Here is an 18,270-nt window from a genome sequence, read left to right on the forward strand (position 1 = left end):
CAGTGCTAGCTAGAAATTAAATGTTAATAATAATCAATTTTAGTAATGTATATAGTGTAGTGTGCCTGATAAATTTTTCTCCCCCTATATATTCTTAAATACGATTATATTCTCATTAACGTGTCATTAACGTGTCTGGATTTCCCTTAGAACCTCAGAAAATTTTGGCTGGGCATTATCTGTCAAGCAGTATATATAACTGTGCATCAGATGTATTCGGAAGTAATATGACTTTTTCGTTGGTAACTGATCAATTAATCTTTCCCGGAGCCGCTACTTGCCTCGAGGCAGCAATAATATAAAAATTATTATTATTATCGTCATAATTATAATTATTGATCACACATTTCAAGCAAGAAGACACTTTCCAAATACATTATGATGCACAGTTATGCTAGTTCGATACTATTTTCTTTTGTACATACGTACAGTGCATGGGGCTACATCGTGTTTATTCATAAATGTATTTGGGTGGGCACACACAAAGTGAAACTGGGGGGGTGTGACTGTGTCCATGAATTATGTGCACTGGCTATGAGCTAGCTATAGTACACAGGCGCCATTATTGCAATAATTTCCCCTGGTAAAATCCCCTATTTGTACCACCCAGATATATCACTCCAGATAATATATTCTAGTGCCACAGCTAGAGATTACTCTCAATATTTCGAGCATTGGGACAACTACGTTGACCTAACATCAATAAAAAATGTCTGATGGTTATACAGGCATGAAGACTAACCAAACAACCTAAAACCAAATACAAATAATTTTTTATGATGTGATTTACTTGACGTGACTGTGCATAAAGTAGCAGAGATTGTTGAAAAGGCTATCAGTACCTACTATATGATGCTAACACTTGAACAGACTGTGGGAACGAAAAAGTTTCGACTTTCAAGCAAACCTAGAAGACACTGGCTTGCAAGGTGCAACACCACAACACACCATTCGGTGGAGTATACCAAAAACGTCTAGAGATAATTATAGACTTGTGTACATATGGACCAAATCCAGAAAAATGATCTGATTTCTCGTGCCTTCCTTCGTACACCTGTGCGATTACATGAAGGCATAACTTACAAAACTGTCACTGGAAGTGTTCTTGGATAATAATTTGTCACACAGAACGCACCACACACACAGTTTATGCATTCAGCCAGATATGAAACCTATTGGTGTGCAGCCATGCATGGGCAGTGTACCTGATGATACCGGCTACTTATTGGGGGATTTTATACTTTAACTATTAACTATTAACAACCCTCTAACTGGAAGTGAGAGCTGCCCACAAGAATATACAGAGTTGAGAATTCTAGATGACACCAAAGTATGCGCATATATAGACTAAAGGGATTAGAAACGGATGTGGATGACGTCACAATTTACTGAGATGCGGTTAAGCATCCCTTTGATCTCATGCTGCTTTTTTGCAAGATACGAAAAGGCAATTACGAGAAAATGAGTAAACTGACTATAATTATTATGCTTAACCTTATTTGTACCCTCAACTTCAGTAGAAACTATATAACCTTATGTTGTAATGTACTTGAAGCAGATATTACAGTCATGTAGATTTATATTTTGTTGCTGTATAGCAGTAAGAGTTTATTAGGACTCTTGATAGCAGATATGCTATGTACAGGTAATATAGTATAATAATTATGGCCAGTATATGATAGCAAGTGGCCGTACTTCAGGGTGAGTTTTATGTAGTAAACATCTAGCTAGCATTCCGTGGCAAACCAAATGGCCGGTATATCGAGGTGGCCGTATTTCAGAGGGCTGGAATAGCGAGAGAGTCTACTGTATATGCTGCATGCAGCATACTTTATAGCATCAATTTATATTCATTATAACCTCGTGAAACGGCTACTATTACTCTACGTACGTTCTAACACTAAGCACGGACAAACTAGTTTTTTTTTGTTCTATTTTGTGCGCCACTGGACAGTCATATAAATACGATATTGTGTGCCAACACTCAACACCTACCCCAATTGTGTCATGTTTCCATGCATGTGTGGTATTTTTACTTCCATCACATGTACATCTGAACACATCTAGCCTCGATCTCCGACCATTTTGGAGGGCATGGCCAGACTAAAATACACCCTCCATTATCTGGCGTGACATAATTATATGGACTCCGTTCCCTCGGCCAGCTCCATGGTCATGTTATATATATAAAATTGTAGAACAATTAATTAATCAGCATAGGTTCCGGGTCAGAGGCACAGTACAGGTATGCATGCTTTAGTACAGTAGATCTATAGCCTCAAAACATAAATAGTTAGCTGACTTACTTAATGATATCTAATTAACATTCATAATGCAGCCAGACCTTGGTAAGAAGAACATCGATTGGTAAACCCATACTGAAATTCATCAGATCTGCCACTGGTTTAGGTAAAGGTCATCCTAGATATAAACAGATTGCGGACTCGACCTGTCCCCCCATGCATTATCCCATTCATAGATATCTTATGCATGTAGTATCTATGATCCATTAAATTTGATTCTCTAAAAGTTAGCAACGATATCTCGCCAAGAAGCATGGTTTAATTGTTACCCCCCTCACACAGCTTGACGGTTACTAATAACATCCCCGTGCCACGTGCTCCCTCCTGCTCAACTGTGCCCTGCTCATAATTATGTAAAATTATGCATTTTTGGTCAATTTTAATGCAAAGCGATGTTCATTTTTTTGTAATCTCAATGGGGATTTTACAGGCCTCGAATTAATTGTGCAGAACAAAATTATAAGCATAATTAATGCATCTACATGGGACTCATCGACACATCACAAGCCCGTCACCTAACAAATGTCATCATTAGCTTACTGACATACAAATAATTATACTTCCCTTACAATGAAAAGTACACCCCTTTGAATTATGGCACAATTAGAGTGAAGTAATGTATGTATATGCATGCTGATTGTAAAAAAAAAGTGTACTTGCATGCATGAATTGGTTCAATTCTCAGTGTCGAATTTCACACCAACACATCTTCTTCTTCCAAATCATCGAGGTCATCTATATGTACAATTTGACTCGTGGCTTCAGTTTTTGATAATGTGATGGGATTAACGACTCCTGTAATTTGATCATCCTCACTGCTCCTGTCTGCTCTACACTTGCTGTATTGGGGAAAGTAGGTGCATGACCAAGACATTACTGTGTATAGTATACACATAACACAATGACCAATGTACGTACAGGATTGCAAGTTACTCATCAGCTAATCAGACAATTATATTGTCCAATGGGTGTAGCAAAGTCAATAACACCATCTCTATCTGCTAATACGCTGCTCTCATGCACTATGATCATCTCACTTCAGTAACTTGTGCATTGCCAGACCAATAAGAAGTCCAACCAACAGCAAAATAGGCAGGTAGTAAAACGAGAAGAGCAACCAATTAATGGGACTAACTTCCACTCCTGCCTCAAACAAAAACAAGGACTCCTTAACAAGTGGGGTCGCATCGAGCAGCATCAGTACAATCAAGTTGAACAGCAATATCACTTCAAATGCATTAGCCACTCTTGACTTATATGGTAGGAGATAAGAATATCCAGCTAGCAGGAACACAAGCGATAAGATTGAATAAACCTGCACAAAAAATGCAATTATAACACAAGGTTACACCAAACATTATGCGATCCTTAAAACTTAATAATTATACGCTCTGAAGTTCTTACCTGATAATGTGTACGTGCACGTACTACTCACATTATTTCGAGGAAATGAGATCAGAAGAACCAGTAGTAATAATCTTCGTCCCAACTCCACACCTGACCACCATTTGCACTCCTCTTTGTAGGCAATAACCAATGAAGGAATGAACTTCTTGAAAAATGCAGGTATCTGTATCTGCAGCACAAAACAAAATTGTTGTTAATTATACAATTATGTCCCGATAGAGAAGTGATTAAAAGTGCATATTTCATAAGACCACAACATAGAAACGATTCTCAATAATTAATAGAATGTTTTCTAGCTAACCTGTTTGTTAAACTAACCTTCACAGAGATGAGCACGAAAGCGATGATGCTCGTGAAACAGATGAACAGAGCAGCGATAGAAAAGAGAGTCAGCAGCATATGCCACTGGCTAAAGCACTGCACACTCGCATCCACAAACCATCGCTGTGTGCAATCAGAACCAAAAGCATCACAAGTTAGAATTTACGGCCATACAACATACATGTACATAATTACTATATACAACTATACATAATTTATAACTATTTGAGCATGAGACACTGTTACTTGCATGTAGGTAGTGAGAGTATGTTTTGGTGCTTTCCCCGGCCAATCGTAGTACCTTGCAAATCTACTACATGTATGTATGACTATGGTTGTGTTATCAACTCACGGCTGAAGTTCTCCCAGTAGAGTCTGGCAGCTGAGGACAGTTGAGTAATGAGATAGAGGTGTGGACCAGCTGAGGGTAGAGGAGAATCACTATCAGCCAATAACCATGGTGATTGAGAGACTTCATCTTGAGGAAATACTTTCTGCACAAAATACACTTTATAGTGAAAATCCATGAATTAATGTTGGTACTTACCGGACTATTTGAATAGTCAAACAGACAATAAAAGCTGTGATACTGGGAATATAGCGAATAAAGTATGATGCAATTGGAGGTAAACTATTGAGCAGGCAAAAGTCGTATACAAAATAGAATCCCATAGCACTCTTCATGTACGTCATCTGAGGACAAAATCAGTATTTATATAGCTCATAGAAGTGAAACATTGTGTCCGTGCATGTACTACAATTGAACTCACATACACTCCAACAGTATCAAAACTTTCTGGAAAAAACTCAGAAACATAAGGAGATATCTGCAAGTAAAAATGTTATGATTCGGATGACAATTAACATGTACATCTTACTTGTACGTAGAAAATAAGTGGGTAGAGCCATTGCGGTAATGGTCTGTCTATCAATGCTATGGCCGTGAGGGCCAAGATGTCAGCGAATACTAAATAAGGATTAGATGAATGTGTCAATATTCGTATGAAAATGGTAGTTTGCCGTACCAAGAACAATGAGCAAAGTGATGTATCCATTCGAGCAGCTGACACATTTATTGAGGAGAACACTCAATCCGTACTCTGCCTTGCACGAGCCACACAAAATACCTATGTATAAAACTCGAAAAGGTAATTAAATTACACAATCAATCAAAATGGCACACGTTATAAACTACCGTATAGCGTGAAATTTTCGAGGCACTTATATTTCGTGGATTGGCCTCTAAAATCATTTTGTTGCACAATGTTCACGGAATGACTGCTTACCGGAAACCACGCCTTTAAATCTTTGCACGTTATAGCAGATAATTCTAAAATTTTCGTGGACTTAATTTTCGTGTAGGATTGCTAACCCATGAAATCCGCGAAAATTAAGCCCCTCGAAAATTCGTGCTATACGGTATTACAATTACATGTACACTGTAATTTTTGGGGGTTTTCAATAATCACTAGCTCACCCTCTCTCTCAGGTGTGCACTGCAGGTCCTGGTTACTGTGAGTGTAAGTGTAGACACATTTCTGTGGGCCCAGACTGCTGTTGAGTGAGCACTGACAGTAACCAGGAGGACAGGGGTGGAAGAACAGGTTGGGAGTGCCCGCCTCAACATAGCCAGCCCAGTAGCTATCCTATATGCAGCAACATAAAATAAAGCTCCTAAATACATTTTAACTTGTCGTATACTTATAGATTTCCAGTACATACTTAGATCTGAGCTATGTACATTTCATAGCAACAATTATCCAGTCTCAACCGGTAAGTATTCACCCGTAAACTGATCTGATATTCACCACTGACTTTGATGATGACACTGTCTTGATCATCTTCACATTCCACCACTTCAGGAATATCCAGACACTGACACGTGACAATCTGCTGAGATGAGGCTGAGTTGTCCGACATTAGCTGGTACCCTCCAGGACAAACTTCGGCTCGTATTGTGAAGTTTTCAGCCGATATCTATTAGACAGTGACCCCAGAATTAAATCTATAGTCAGATTGCAACAATTACAGTACCTATAGATGAAGTTACTTATCTCCTCATTCATGCTTGGTTTATAATAGTGGCTCATTGACAAAGTAATTATAAAGAATAGACATGAAGACCTATATGTAGTATACAAAAAGAACATCAAATTAGGACTCACTGCAAGTGTTTCAAATGGTTCTCCCATGCCAATAGTCAGAGACGACTGGTTAACAAGTTTAAGGAGAGCTTCCTCGTACTTGAGAGAGTATGTTATGGGAAACTCATCAGTGAGCAGGCCATTAGCGAACGATCCAGCTACCACAACAATCTCAGGGTTAAATTTGATGGAAGGTGTGTCCTGAATGCGGAATCAAACAGTCAAAATTCAAAGTTCTCTAAAGGACACCCCTAAACCTTCAAACTGAGACGTTCCACTGTAGACACGAATGTAAAAACTTTTTACTCGATCTAGACTACGTACCTCAGTAACTTGAAAGAGTCGAGCATTTGTCGATGTGACTTGGTTAAATTCATCAATACCGCTGATAGACATTTGATATCTTTCTCCAGGCCAGGAGGTAACCTACGTGTGTGTGTACATTGCATGCAATATCATAATGAAGTATTTACTTGCACCAAATCGAGTATTCACAGTTGTTTTAAACAAACGTACATGTACATGTATTGAGAAATACTTCTTAACTGACACCCCTGGACACCTAATCCGGGTTAAAGGCCTGGTGTAAACGGGGCTATAGATCCCAAATAAAAAAACCTCAACGAATTAAGGCATATTAGAGCAACGGGTAACATTTAATTGTGCTCTTAATCGTGTGTTGAGGGACCCAAAGCCATTGCTAGTGTAATGGTGGTTTAATTGTCTGTTGTCACTGAACTCACTTCATCAATGTTAGCTGTTATCTCCGTTGCTAAGGTTCCTACATAGTGATCGACACTGTGAGAATCTGAGTAGCCTGTGTTAGTGTTGTTCCTGCGAGGATAGGAACAACACTTTATTCATACATGTACCTGTGTCATTAAGCATAATTACTGTACACTGTACAGTACATAATTATAAGTGTGTACATGTATGCATAATTATATAGCTGTGATGTTGATGGATCTGCACAGTTGATGGAGCGAAGAGTAATTTGTCAATGAGCCCTGTATATTAATTGAGGGACCCAAGGCCTTTGTGCAACTTGCAAATAATATTATAATAACTATTTCAATGCATGATTGTGTCCATTAACGTCACATGCATACATTTAAAAAATGGCACATACCATGCACATTAATCACGTGGAATGAGGATTATAATTATGTACAGACATGTACACACACGTATCTTATACGCACCCAAAGTTCCAGATAGGCCAGTCCCGTAAGAAAGTATGTCTGAAATAGGGAGGGTTCTGACTGAACCACGAACATTCACCGATTCTGGAAAGGTACAAGGCTGAGGCTAACACGGCACTGTTGTCTTGGAAATCTATATTAACCTGCATGCATGCATAACATTATAGGTATAAGTATGTACATGTATGAGTTTGTGTATGTACGTACGTAGGTAAACAAATAACAAATAATTTATAAATCCCACAGTGCACACTACTATACAGTAAGGGACGCGAGGTACAGATACAATCAAGAGTGTACTTGAATTGTGGGGGAAGATAAACTGTATAAGGACAAATGCACAACAGTTGAAGATTATAAGGTCTCATGAGTATAAATTTGAACTCCCCAACAATTTCCCATACACTCTGTAACTGTCAGAGATTTATTATAGTACCACTCACATCCTCCCAGTCAGTGGGAGTGACCAGCGTGTCCTCGTACGTGGCAAAACAGGCAGAGTTGTACAAGAGGCTCAGGAAAGCTGTTGATGTGCCCGGAGTGGTCACAGTGATAGCAGCTCCAAGCCTGCATGGGAAGACAATAAATTAATCATGCGTAAAAATGATGTTACTTAATCACCACAAAAACCAATTTTCTGGCGAACTATATGTATATGTTTTTGAGTTTACCTCCCTTTGTTGCCATTAAAGTTTATGTGTAGTCCTCTGTTAACCCTCATCTGTCCAAAAGAAAGTAAACTGAGGGCTCCTTCAACTGTATCAGTGTTATTGATGAACGAAAGGTCTCCAAAAAAGTCGACCAGGCTTCCAACAATCTGTAGCAATGCAACAAAGCTTAAAAAATTTTGCATTGCACAATTGCACAGCATGAGAAATTCCTTACCCTGACTGATGCTCCAGAATTATTTATGAAATTATTGGTCCCGGAAAATCTGATAGGAGAGTACCCAATACTCACAATTCCATTTCGACCAGTGTTTCCAGAGAATGTACTGAAAATAAAAAATTTTCCTGGTTGTATGTACACTACATGTATAAGCATTGCTAAGTGTCGTGTCAAGGTAACCAGTGAGACAGTAAATATAAGTTATGTACATTCGATACCGTATAGAGGGTAATTTTCGTGGGGCAAAATATTCTGATTTTCGTGGTTGAAGGTGTAACCACAAATATTTTACCCACGAATGAAGCGACCTTGCCTACCTTTACCTGCAGTGCAAGCAGCAACCACGAAAATATTACCCACAAAATGTCTCAATATTGCTGAACCACGAATATTTTGTCCCTCAAAAATTACCGATATACGGTAGTACTAAAGTAAATCTCCTCCTGTTTGACGAAAGGCATACCAGCTAGTGCTGGTGTGTTCGAATATTATAGAATATCCATTGAAAACGTCCGTACTATAGGATACTACCAAGGAATGTGCATGACATGCGAAATTTCTATTTTAGCACTTCATGCAAATTCACACATTCATTCGCCCACGTTTGAATTCTGCTAGCTACAGCCCTCTCTTCTTTTGTACACCCTTGATACTACATATCCCATATATACACACCCTTCAGGGCCTGTGGTGTACATCATTGTACCCTAGGGTCTATTGAAGTTCAGCCTACAATACAGAATGTGTACACAGCAACATTAAGAAGTGTTGACACTTCACCGTTGTAAATGTGGTTCATCATTGTACAAATGACCTACAATTGAACCATCGTGCAGTTGCATGTACTCCCTTGGGTACAAATTCAATACACTGGCCCTTGGATATCCATTGGTACAACTATTACATAGAACATTGACCTCTCATATAGGGACGAAGTGGTTGTACCATATTTGTGCATGCATTGTCTACATGCATCAACCAGTCACACTTCGTTAGGTATTATTACTTGTACACAAAATGTACGTACCAATTGACAATGTCATGCCTCTCTGCTGTCACTCGCTGCTGGAATATCGTAAAGAGAGACACAACCACTGCAGCTCCAAATTCATTGACACTTTCAGGGCCTCTGTTTCCAGTGAAGTTGCAACCATCCAATCTAAAGTACATCCCATGAGCTCCTATATAGGTGTGTAAACATAGTAGTGTCAGCAGAGCGCAAGTAGATTTTTTGATGACCTTTTCGATTGTGATTGAACTATGTGCATATGCTATATAAATTGGGATCACCACCGATGCGCATATACATGCCTACACTGTCTTACATGCATAAGTGCGAGCAATCATTGCATTTATAGATATCTGCACGCACTTGTGTACATTGTAGTTTCTTTGACAACTGACTACCATTATTATACGCATAGTTCAAGCTCACCTATGAACGAGGTAAAGACATACAAACCACCACCAGCTTCCCCTATATTGTCCTCAAAGTTGCATTCTCTAAAAACTGCCGTATGAGGAGGCACATAACTGTCTGTAGCTGACAGATAACTCAATTGCACACCAGCTCCTCCAAGGCCCCCGGTATTACGAACAATATTGACTCTAGTGAAAGTCAAAACATGTTGTGTACCATATCCATTCAAAAGAATGTATATTCCTCCACCGTATGATCGCGCAAAGTTTCCGTGAAGTTTACAGTCAATCATATCTAGTATTACACTCTGATTAGACTCATCGATGAAGATTCCAATGCCCCCTCCTCTACCAGTGAACACCCTATTCGACACAGCTCGTTCCGATGTGAGAAACTCTGATGATGCCAGTGCCATATTGTTGATAAACTCACAGTTTGAGATAGACACACGAGGTTGGTTTAGAAAGTTTGGATATTGAGAGTAACCTAATGCCACTGCTCCTGTATTACCTCGAACTATCTCAAACAGAATGCCAGTTCCTCTGTTGTAATGAAAATGTGATCTTTCCAATTGCACAATCTCACAGTTGAAAATATCAAACACAGCTTCAGAGAAGTATCTACAATTATGTGAATCAGAGAACAGTCATACACATTGAGGGTCAATGTTATTTTGTTAATAGCACTTACGTGAAGGTGCAGTCCTGAACACTGACATTTTGTAGAGCTATTGCCCTGAAAGGATAGGAGCAATTGTTGAATTTGATATGTTGAAGGTAAAGCACGTTAGAATGATTGAAGTGCCAGGTGTAATCAATTCCCTCTTCCAATGGAGGAGGCTCATAACTGCATTCAATAAAGCTGGTATTCTTGCTTCCGATTAGTATTAAGCTTAGTTCCCCAAAGTGAATTTGCTTTGTTAGTTCATAATAACCTGGCGGTAAGCAAACAGTGGTTGCTTCAGACCATGAGTTGTTAGCTGCTACAGTAAAATCCAATGCCTCTTGTAATGAATTGAACTGACTTGTTGTATTCTGGTAGAATATCGTAATGGTTCCAGGATGAGCATTTTCACAGTTTCGTTGGATTCCTCCTTCAACAGTTGAAGTTGAATGAAGTAGGAGCAGAGTTACAGAGATGATTTGGAGGTACATAGCTCTAACTCTCCATGCCATGCGCCAGTACAGTATACATGCAGTAGCTAGCTATAGCAAGATGACCTTTGCCTAGTTTGGGTGCAATCGAGGCTAAGTACCATCATTGACCACTGCCTCGAATCTTGCGAATAGGCTATAGCGATCTTTACCTAATTGCTAAAACACAACCTTGATCTTGAGAAGATGACTGGCAAACAACAGCAGACCCTGGCTTTCCCTGGCACTTTAGGTGTTCAGGTGATTGAAACTAAAGTGAGAGACTCGCCCATCGACTCTGTGGTGGTCTACCAAGATCGTGCCGAGGTCAAGAGAAGGCTGTCAGTTCATCTTGCTACTGGAGAGAATGAGCTCATCATTTCTGACCTGACGGACTGTGTCGACCAAAACTCTGTCAGGTGGGTGTCTTGTTTTTGTGACTGCAAAAAGTTGGAGTTGGGATCGGAGGTGGTAGTGTGATACGGTCCATACTAAAGTGGTTAGCCTGGCATAGAGATCAGTCACTTAGCCGTAGCGAGCGTTCGAAGCTCCACCTCCCTGCTCGTTTTTTGGGGTAATGGTTGATATTCTCGTTCGGAGCACATTTCGCCTTTATTGTTCTTTTCTTCTACAATCAATTGATACCGTACTTTATAGAATAGGATACTCTTACTTGCACTTCATTGACTGTAGCAGTCTACACACACAAACACACTACCGTATACCTCGCTTGCACATGAGCACCAAGGCATAATAATGCAAGCACAACTCCATACTCCTGCTTTTACGAGGGATATATAGATACCAGGCCGTATTTTAATTGCATAGTTAATTAATCATAGGCGTGGTCCATACACGCCCACGTACTATCTACTATGCTTTATAGCCTAGCTAGCTAGCTGTGGCATTCCAGAGGAGGTACGCCAATGTCAAAAGGTCACTAATTAAAACATCACGTGGGCTTATGTTTTACATGTAAAACTGAGTTTACCCTTGCGCCCCTGAGTTTATACACCACCACTAGCTTCATCATCATTATAATCACAGCAGAAATCAGTTGAGCTATCGCGCCCCAGACGAAACAGCTTGAAAGAAGAGATCTCAGATTTAATTGCAACCTTTGACCTTTGATTGCATTCTTCGAAACCACAAGATATGGAAAATTAGCCTTCAGTAGCTAGGGTATAAATTTTGATGTACTGGTTTGCTGCACTGGATAGAACTAGGTATAGCAAGCTTTCCAAGCAAGCAAATTAACGGTCAAGAGCAACAGAAACGGTAGCTGCTATAATCCAAGCAAAGGTCAAGAACCCAGGACAAGGTGATTAATGTTTCATTAAAAGTGACCCTGTTGACCTTGGCTTACCTCCTCTGGTGGCACTCTATGGTGTTGTCGAAAAGGCTTGCACACTAGTCTGAAACCAGAAGAGGCTCTCATCTACCTCTAATGATGGTTGGATGGTCGTGATATTTTGAATTAGTTTCTGTACGAAATTAATGAGAGCTTCTAAGTTCTGGCTTCAGACTAGTGTGCAAGCCTTCTTGACAACATCATAGAGGGCCACAGCTACCCTGCAAGTCTTCTCGACAATGCAATAGAGAGCATAAGCCACAGCTTCACAGGAGACAAGTATTTGTAATATGGAAAGAAACTAGTAAAGAAACTAGTTTACAGTATAATTTTACAAAGGTTTACTAAAGTATAACGAGTTACCCAGATTCTGGGTAACTCAATTCGCGCATGTGCACTATCACCCATCAGGGTGTCATACAGGATTTTAAAGTAGAGGGGGAAATGAGAAAAGTAACCAGAAAATATTGCTAAAAAAAGGTCAACTGTTATTTCAATACTCAGCTATGGACACTCAGTCATAATTGAAAGGGGGGATATCCCCCCCTGTACGACACCCTGCCCATGCAATAGAGACCAGGTCGTATTTTAATCTGCCTGGTCTCGAGGCTAGGTTGAGCCAGAACGAGCTAAAATGAATAGCTAGATCTTTGATGTAAAGTAGACCTCATTTTGTTCACATGGCCCTGGCATCCCCGTAGCTAAAACTTAATTGGACTACAAAGTTGTAGGGGTTTGTATCACATTTGCGTGAGGTTGTATTGCCTAATTATAAAGTTCACTTTCTCCACAGGGTTGAAGGTCAGGGCAACGCTGTGATCACTGATGTGATATACTCGTCAAAGGAGAGCTCCAATGATGAACTAACAACCACTGGAAGTAAAGAGGAGCTTGAACACATCAAGGTGTGGACTGGTGTACTGTATGCTGTTTGTGCACTATGTTGAGCCATTTCCATCAGCTTCTCATCAGGGTTACCAGAGTGTGGATAGAGTCTTATATATGTTGGTGTGTTGTGTACTATTTGGCAGCTGAGATAACTGTAACTGCTCAATCACCTTTTTGCATTTTTGTATTTTGAGACGGTTGTTATCTCGTATAGGAAGAGATTTCTGAGACTGTGAAGGAATTGCGACACTTGCAAATCAGAAGAGAAGTGCTCAATAAAGAAAAGGAACTCCTCAACAAATTTGCCAAACATGTGTCAACCATACACACTGTTGAGGTGTGCAGTTCTCGTATGCCATTAACACAAATGTATGCATGTGATGTTGATACTTGCAGGGCTCTGACCATAGTCTGTCTCAGCTTGTGGATGGGGAGAGTGTCTCTGTTGTCATTGAGTTGTTCCAAAGAGTGGAGGTATGTACATCAGCTGCTGTACTCACTACCGAGTGTTACCACATTTCCCCTTGTTCAGAGCAAGTTGAGTGACCTTGACTCTCGACTGAGCGTGATAGCTGGAGAGGAGAAGTGCCTCCAAGACAAGTTGGCTGTTTTGCAAGCCAATGCTGATAAACTCAACCCTAAGAAAAAGAAAGCCACCACTGAGACCCTGCGGTGACAATACACATGCACACTGTCTTTTCACTTCAACTTCAAGCTGACTCAATGATATTTTTTGTATACAGAACTCTCCATGTTGGCTTAGAAGCTGCCGAGGAGGGAGAGGCCATTTTGTTTGTCTCGTATGTAGTGACCAACGCCTCCTGGTCGTCCTCTTACGATGTCAGAGTTTTCACCAAAGACAAGACGATGAAGGTCAGGTCGATAACACATTACTGCCCAGTGTTCTAAGTGCTCGTTAGAGCCAACTTGCATGCATGCACCTTTACATTGTTATGCCTCGGTGCGCATGAACAAGCGAGGTATACGGTAGTGTGTTTGTGTGTGTATCTCTGTGTGTTTGTGTGTGTAGACTAGCTGCTACAAGGATCAATGAAGTGCAAGTAAGAGTTTGTACATGTATAGGCTTCTTTCTAGTCACGTTTTCTTAGATTTTAATTCGTGGATTTGCACAAATAATGCTTTGTTCTCAAGTTATGCATGCCTACTTGGAATGCCATTGCAATTAAAGTTGTCCGTGGTGTGTACTCTACTTCGTAGTTAACTTTGCACTGGAACGCTAGCTATTGGTAGCTGCAAGAGTGAGAAGAGAGCTGCAAGGCTCTACTGTACTGTACTGATGCAGAAGCCATTAATTTTATACTTTGGACTTTCGACATCCTTTTTAGCAACAATCATGGTCGATCATTTCCCATCTCTTTGAGATTAAGCCAAAAAATAATGTTCACCATGATATCTAGTAGCCTTATGTGATATAGCTTTGATACCTCCACCAAGGCATCAATACCCGCGGTGCTTTCATTAAGTACTGTAATCATAGAACAATCACTTACACGATACTGGAGAGTACAAAACCTTGCTAGATCATAGACATAATGTTTGAATTGTGACATTTATCTCATTCCCCTTTCTGTGTCGTGTGCAGGTTCAGTACTATGGTCTCATAAAGCAGGTGACTGGTGAGGACTGGGAGAATGCCAAGATCTCACTCTCCACTGCTCAGCCCAGTGTCGGTGGGTCAGCACCTCCTCTCAACACCAAGATCATCAGGTTCAAGAGACCAAAGCCGAGGTACAATTACCAACCAATCAGCTATGGAGCAATGTCTAAGAAGCAAATTCTTGGTGGGAGGCTGACGGAGTATGACCCAACAATTGTGAGTCTTATTGATTCGCAAGCTTCACACTGTGTATAGATAGATACAAGCAAAGTCCATTGTTAAATGCATATAGTTTACTTGTGTTCCCAACGTACGTACAGGAAGACTCCTATTGCAACAGCTCTGTTGATATAGAGTGTGGTATGGATGAGTTTGCTCTTATGGCTCCTCAGTCATCACTGGCTAGAGCAGGCCTTGTAGAGTCACCAGGAAAAAAAAATCGATCTTCTCCCCCACCAGCTCTGGACGTTGCTGTAGCTGAGGTACACGGATGATGATTATTAGAGGTTTTGAAGAGCTATTCCTTTTGAGGACTGTTTCAAATATATAATTGAGTGAGCGTTCTAATCTGTTACTGAAAGTAGGAGATTACTCTACCGAGCGGGGTCTGCCCAATGGAGCATTTTTCCTCATATTTCCCTATCCTCGTTACAACTAGCGAGGGAGGGAAAATATATAATGTAGGGCTCATTACTCGTTAAAACACCCAAACCCATATGTATTACTCGTGACAAATTGAAGAGTATATAAATTATGCAAAGAGGATCTGGAGGGTCTCCCCCTTGGAACAATTTTAAGTATGCCCCTATCAATACACATACTCCCAAAGCATATACCAATTGATACTGTTTCTCTTTTAACAGGTGACTGCTGGATTGTTCAACACCACGTATGCCATTCCCAGAGCCACAACCATCCCAGCTGACAACACTGAGCACAAGGTGGCTGGTTGTGTATGATGTATAGCATTTGGAGTCGCAGTGTCCCTTATTTAGAGTGTCCTTTCTTGTTATACTCTAGTCTAGCTCCATACTGTTACTGTAGAATGTATACGTATAGCAGCACTGAAATGATACATGTGCATATGCTGTACACAGGTGACGATAGCTCTGGTTGACCTGGTCCCTGAGCTGACGTACAGCTCTGTCCCTCGACTCTCCCCTCACTCCTTCCTGCAAGCCAAGGCCACCAACTCCTCACCCTACACCATCCTGGCTGGACCAGCCAACGTCTTCTTGGACAACAACTTCATCGCTAAGGTGAGGATATGAACTTCAAATACTTGTTCTTGTACTTGTACTTCAAGACGTGACCATTGCTCCGGAAGGGTATATGTAATTAGTTGTACCATGTAATAGTTGTACCATGTAATAGTTGTACCTCAGGAAATACATAGACTGCCCTGGGGTAGTACAAATCCAAATCCAATACACCCGATATCTATGCTTGTACTATGAACACCTATTGTGATTAGAAGCTGTTATCCAACCCATTTACAACTTAATAGTGTCTTTGATCTGTGCCCTGCACACACTGTGTACGTTTTGTATGCTTGCACTTGACAAACCACACAACTTTAACACCAGCACATTTTTATGCGCTCCACAATTTTTGTACAGTACTTTTCGAGATGGTCCTTAAAGGGTGGAGGGAGGTCTTAAGGCTGACCACAGCCATGACTTTAGAGTACCAGAAGAGGTACGACAGGCGCGGTGCAGCTCAAGCAATTAGCCTCTGATTACTCTCCGCAAAAACATACGACGTGGGCGGAAAATTAACGCTCAATCAGACTAATTGCCTGAGCTGCACCACGCCTGCCTTACCTCTTCTGCTAGGGTACATGTACACCCCTGGATAGTGCATGTGATTTGTACCCTAAGAGTTTCAATGGACATTCCTTAGTGTCAGAGCACATCATGGTACAAATAGAGCTGTGCTTACGTACGCACAGCACAATCATCTATATACCCTCCCTGCCCATATTTTGTTTCTCCCCTCCACAGTCGACGATGAGTGATGTATCTCCGGGTGAGGAGTTTGTGAGCTCCCTGGGAGCAGACCAGTCGATCCGCATCACTGTGAGACCAGTGGCCACAGTACACAACACTCGCACTGCCATGCTGGGAGGGGCAAAGACAAATACCATCACCTACACTCACACTTTCCTGGTCAAGAACACCAGAAGTGACTCTGTTAACATCAAGGTCTCAGAGCAAGTGCCTCTCAGCACTGATGATAGAATCAAGGTACAGCAACTGTGGCCTAGTCAGCTGGTGTTTGCTACTTTCATTCAGTGTCATACTGCAGCTAGTACTTTTGCCTTTAAAATGCCAGCAACTGTCAGACTAACATGCAAACTATTTGCTACGAGTGACTATTAATGTGTAAGTGTACATGTAATTGTTGTAACGAGGTACGACATCCTCTCTATAAACTGATGTTAACACTATGCATTATAATTTGGTTGTTCACTGCTCTCCCCACACCTCTGTGTTTACATACACTGTATTGTACATGCTGAGTACACTGTGCATTGTGTATTTGCCTGCATGCCTAGAGAGTGTATTATTATTATTCGTCTCTTCAGGTGAGTGTGGTTGACCCTGCTGTGAGGAAGGTGGGTGACAAGTGTCCTCTCCCGTTTGGTCACGCTCAACTCAACAAGTCTCACAACCTGGAGTGGTATGCAGCCGTGGGGGCCGGCTCAGAGTGTGAGCTCAAGCTGGTCTACACTGTAGAGCACCCGGCACAAGATGGAGTCCATGGACTGTTTAAGTAACATACTTTTAGTGATCTGAATTTGAAAATGTTAGTTTAGATCTACATTGGATTTAATAAGTGTGTGTGTGTTATCACTGTTGTGTGTGTGTGACAGATGATTAAGTACAAGAGTTGTTATAGGCTTCTAGTAACGTTTTTGAATTTGCAAAATAATGTGACAGATCACAAAGTTCGTCATCTTACAGATTGTTTTGGAGAAGCCTACTGCTCATCTACGTTCTAATTATGTTCGGACTTGTTGGTCAAGACCAGTGCTACAGTCAGCCAGTCAGCCATCTGCAGGTTCCTTAAGCGCAACAATTGTTCGTAGTTGGATTATTACAAGTCCCAGCAAAAGGCGTTGGTAGACCATTCTCCACTTCACACTAGTTCTAGTACATCATTGCTCCCTTTTTTGTGCAGTTAAAGGAGCAGGAGTGCAGGAACGTATAATTATAGTCTGGATATCGTAGTATTTTCGATTCCACATTTGCTGTATCATTTGCGGACAAAAAAATCAGCATATCAATTTTGTGAACAGGAAAATGATCACAATTTAAAAAAACTTACATCTATCTACAATCAAGCTGTGTATGTACCAGTCTCTGCCAACTATCTCCAAACTACCCTAGACTGTCTCAAATTTAGTTCTATCACCCCTGTCCCGAAAAGAAACTGCTATTCACCTCATATATCCCTGATTTTCAAGGTTGCTGCTCTTGAGCGGGGTTATTTAAGCTCCAATATAAAGCTTAGCAAGCCTTAAAAACGCTTCAAACTACTGCTAAATAATAGTAAATCCTGAGCAGAATCAGCTTTGAACAACAAGAAAACT

At 40.7% G+C, this 18,270-nt stretch overlaps 3 protein-coding genes across 5 annotated transcripts in view; 2 read left to right on the top strand and 1 right to left on the bottom strand.

The window, feature by feature from the left end:
* Nucleotides 1–18,270, top strand: part of LOC135343672 (protein F37C4.5-like) — a 59,537-nt gene that overhangs the window by 25,369 nt on the left and 15,898 nt on the right. The gene's annotated exons all lie outside the window — the stretch shown is intronic.
* On the bottom strand, nt 2,840–10,914 carry LOC135343670 (uncharacterized). 3 transcript variants are annotated; one of them, XM_064540646.1, is made up of 22 exons: nt 10,710–10,825; nt 10,376–10,420; nt 9,701–10,305; nt 9,293–9,446; nt 8,263–8,371; nt 8,049–8,194; nt 7,821–7,944; nt 7,378–7,520; nt 6,919–7,009; nt 6,500–6,601; nt 6,197–6,376; nt 5,817–6,008; nt 5,509–5,677; nt 5,057–5,158; nt 4,910–4,998; nt 4,802–4,858; nt 4,579–4,724; nt 4,384–4,525; nt 4,029–4,154; nt 3,739–3,879; nt 3,341–3,618; nt 2,886–3,142 (listed from the first exon to the last, which is right to left on the bottom strand). In XM_064540646.1, exons 3-22 carry the CDS (start codon nt 10,098–10,100, stop codon nt 2,998–3,000), a joined length of 3,036 nt encoding a protein of 1,011 aa, XP_064396716.1. In that variant the 5' UTR covers nt 10,101–10,305; nt 10,376–10,420; nt 10,710–10,825; the 3' UTR covers nt 2,886–2,997. The 3 variants fall into 3 exon arrangements, with proteins under 3 accessions (XP_064396713.1, XP_064396716.1, XP_064396715.1); XM_064540643.1 differs by having other exon boundaries at nt 2,840–3,142; nt 10,376–10,914; XM_064540645.1 differs by having other exon boundaries at nt 5,847–6,008; nt 10,376–10,914.
* LOC135343673 (protein F37C4.5-like) lies at nt 10,972–17,587 on the top strand. The gene is made up of 12 exons (XM_064540650.1): nt 10,972–11,237; nt 12,963–13,074; nt 13,272–13,394; nt 13,454–13,531; nt 13,590–13,729; nt 13,801–13,930; nt 14,661–14,891; nt 14,996–15,157; nt 15,539–15,616; nt 15,773–15,934; nt 16,679–16,921; nt 17,263–17,587. Exons 1-12 carry the CDS (start codon nt 11,026–11,028, stop codon nt 17,452–17,454), a joined length of 1,863 nt encoding a protein of 620 aa, XP_064396720.1. The 5' UTR covers nt 10,972–11,025; the 3' UTR covers nt 17,455–17,587.

The sequence above is a fragment of the Halichondria panicea genome, chromosome 11 (assembly GCF_963675165.1).
Source record: "Halichondria panicea chromosome 11, odHalPani1.1, whole genome shotgun sequence".
NCBI lineage: Eukaryota > Metazoa > Porifera > Demospongiae > Suberitida > Halichondriidae > Halichondria > Halichondria panicea.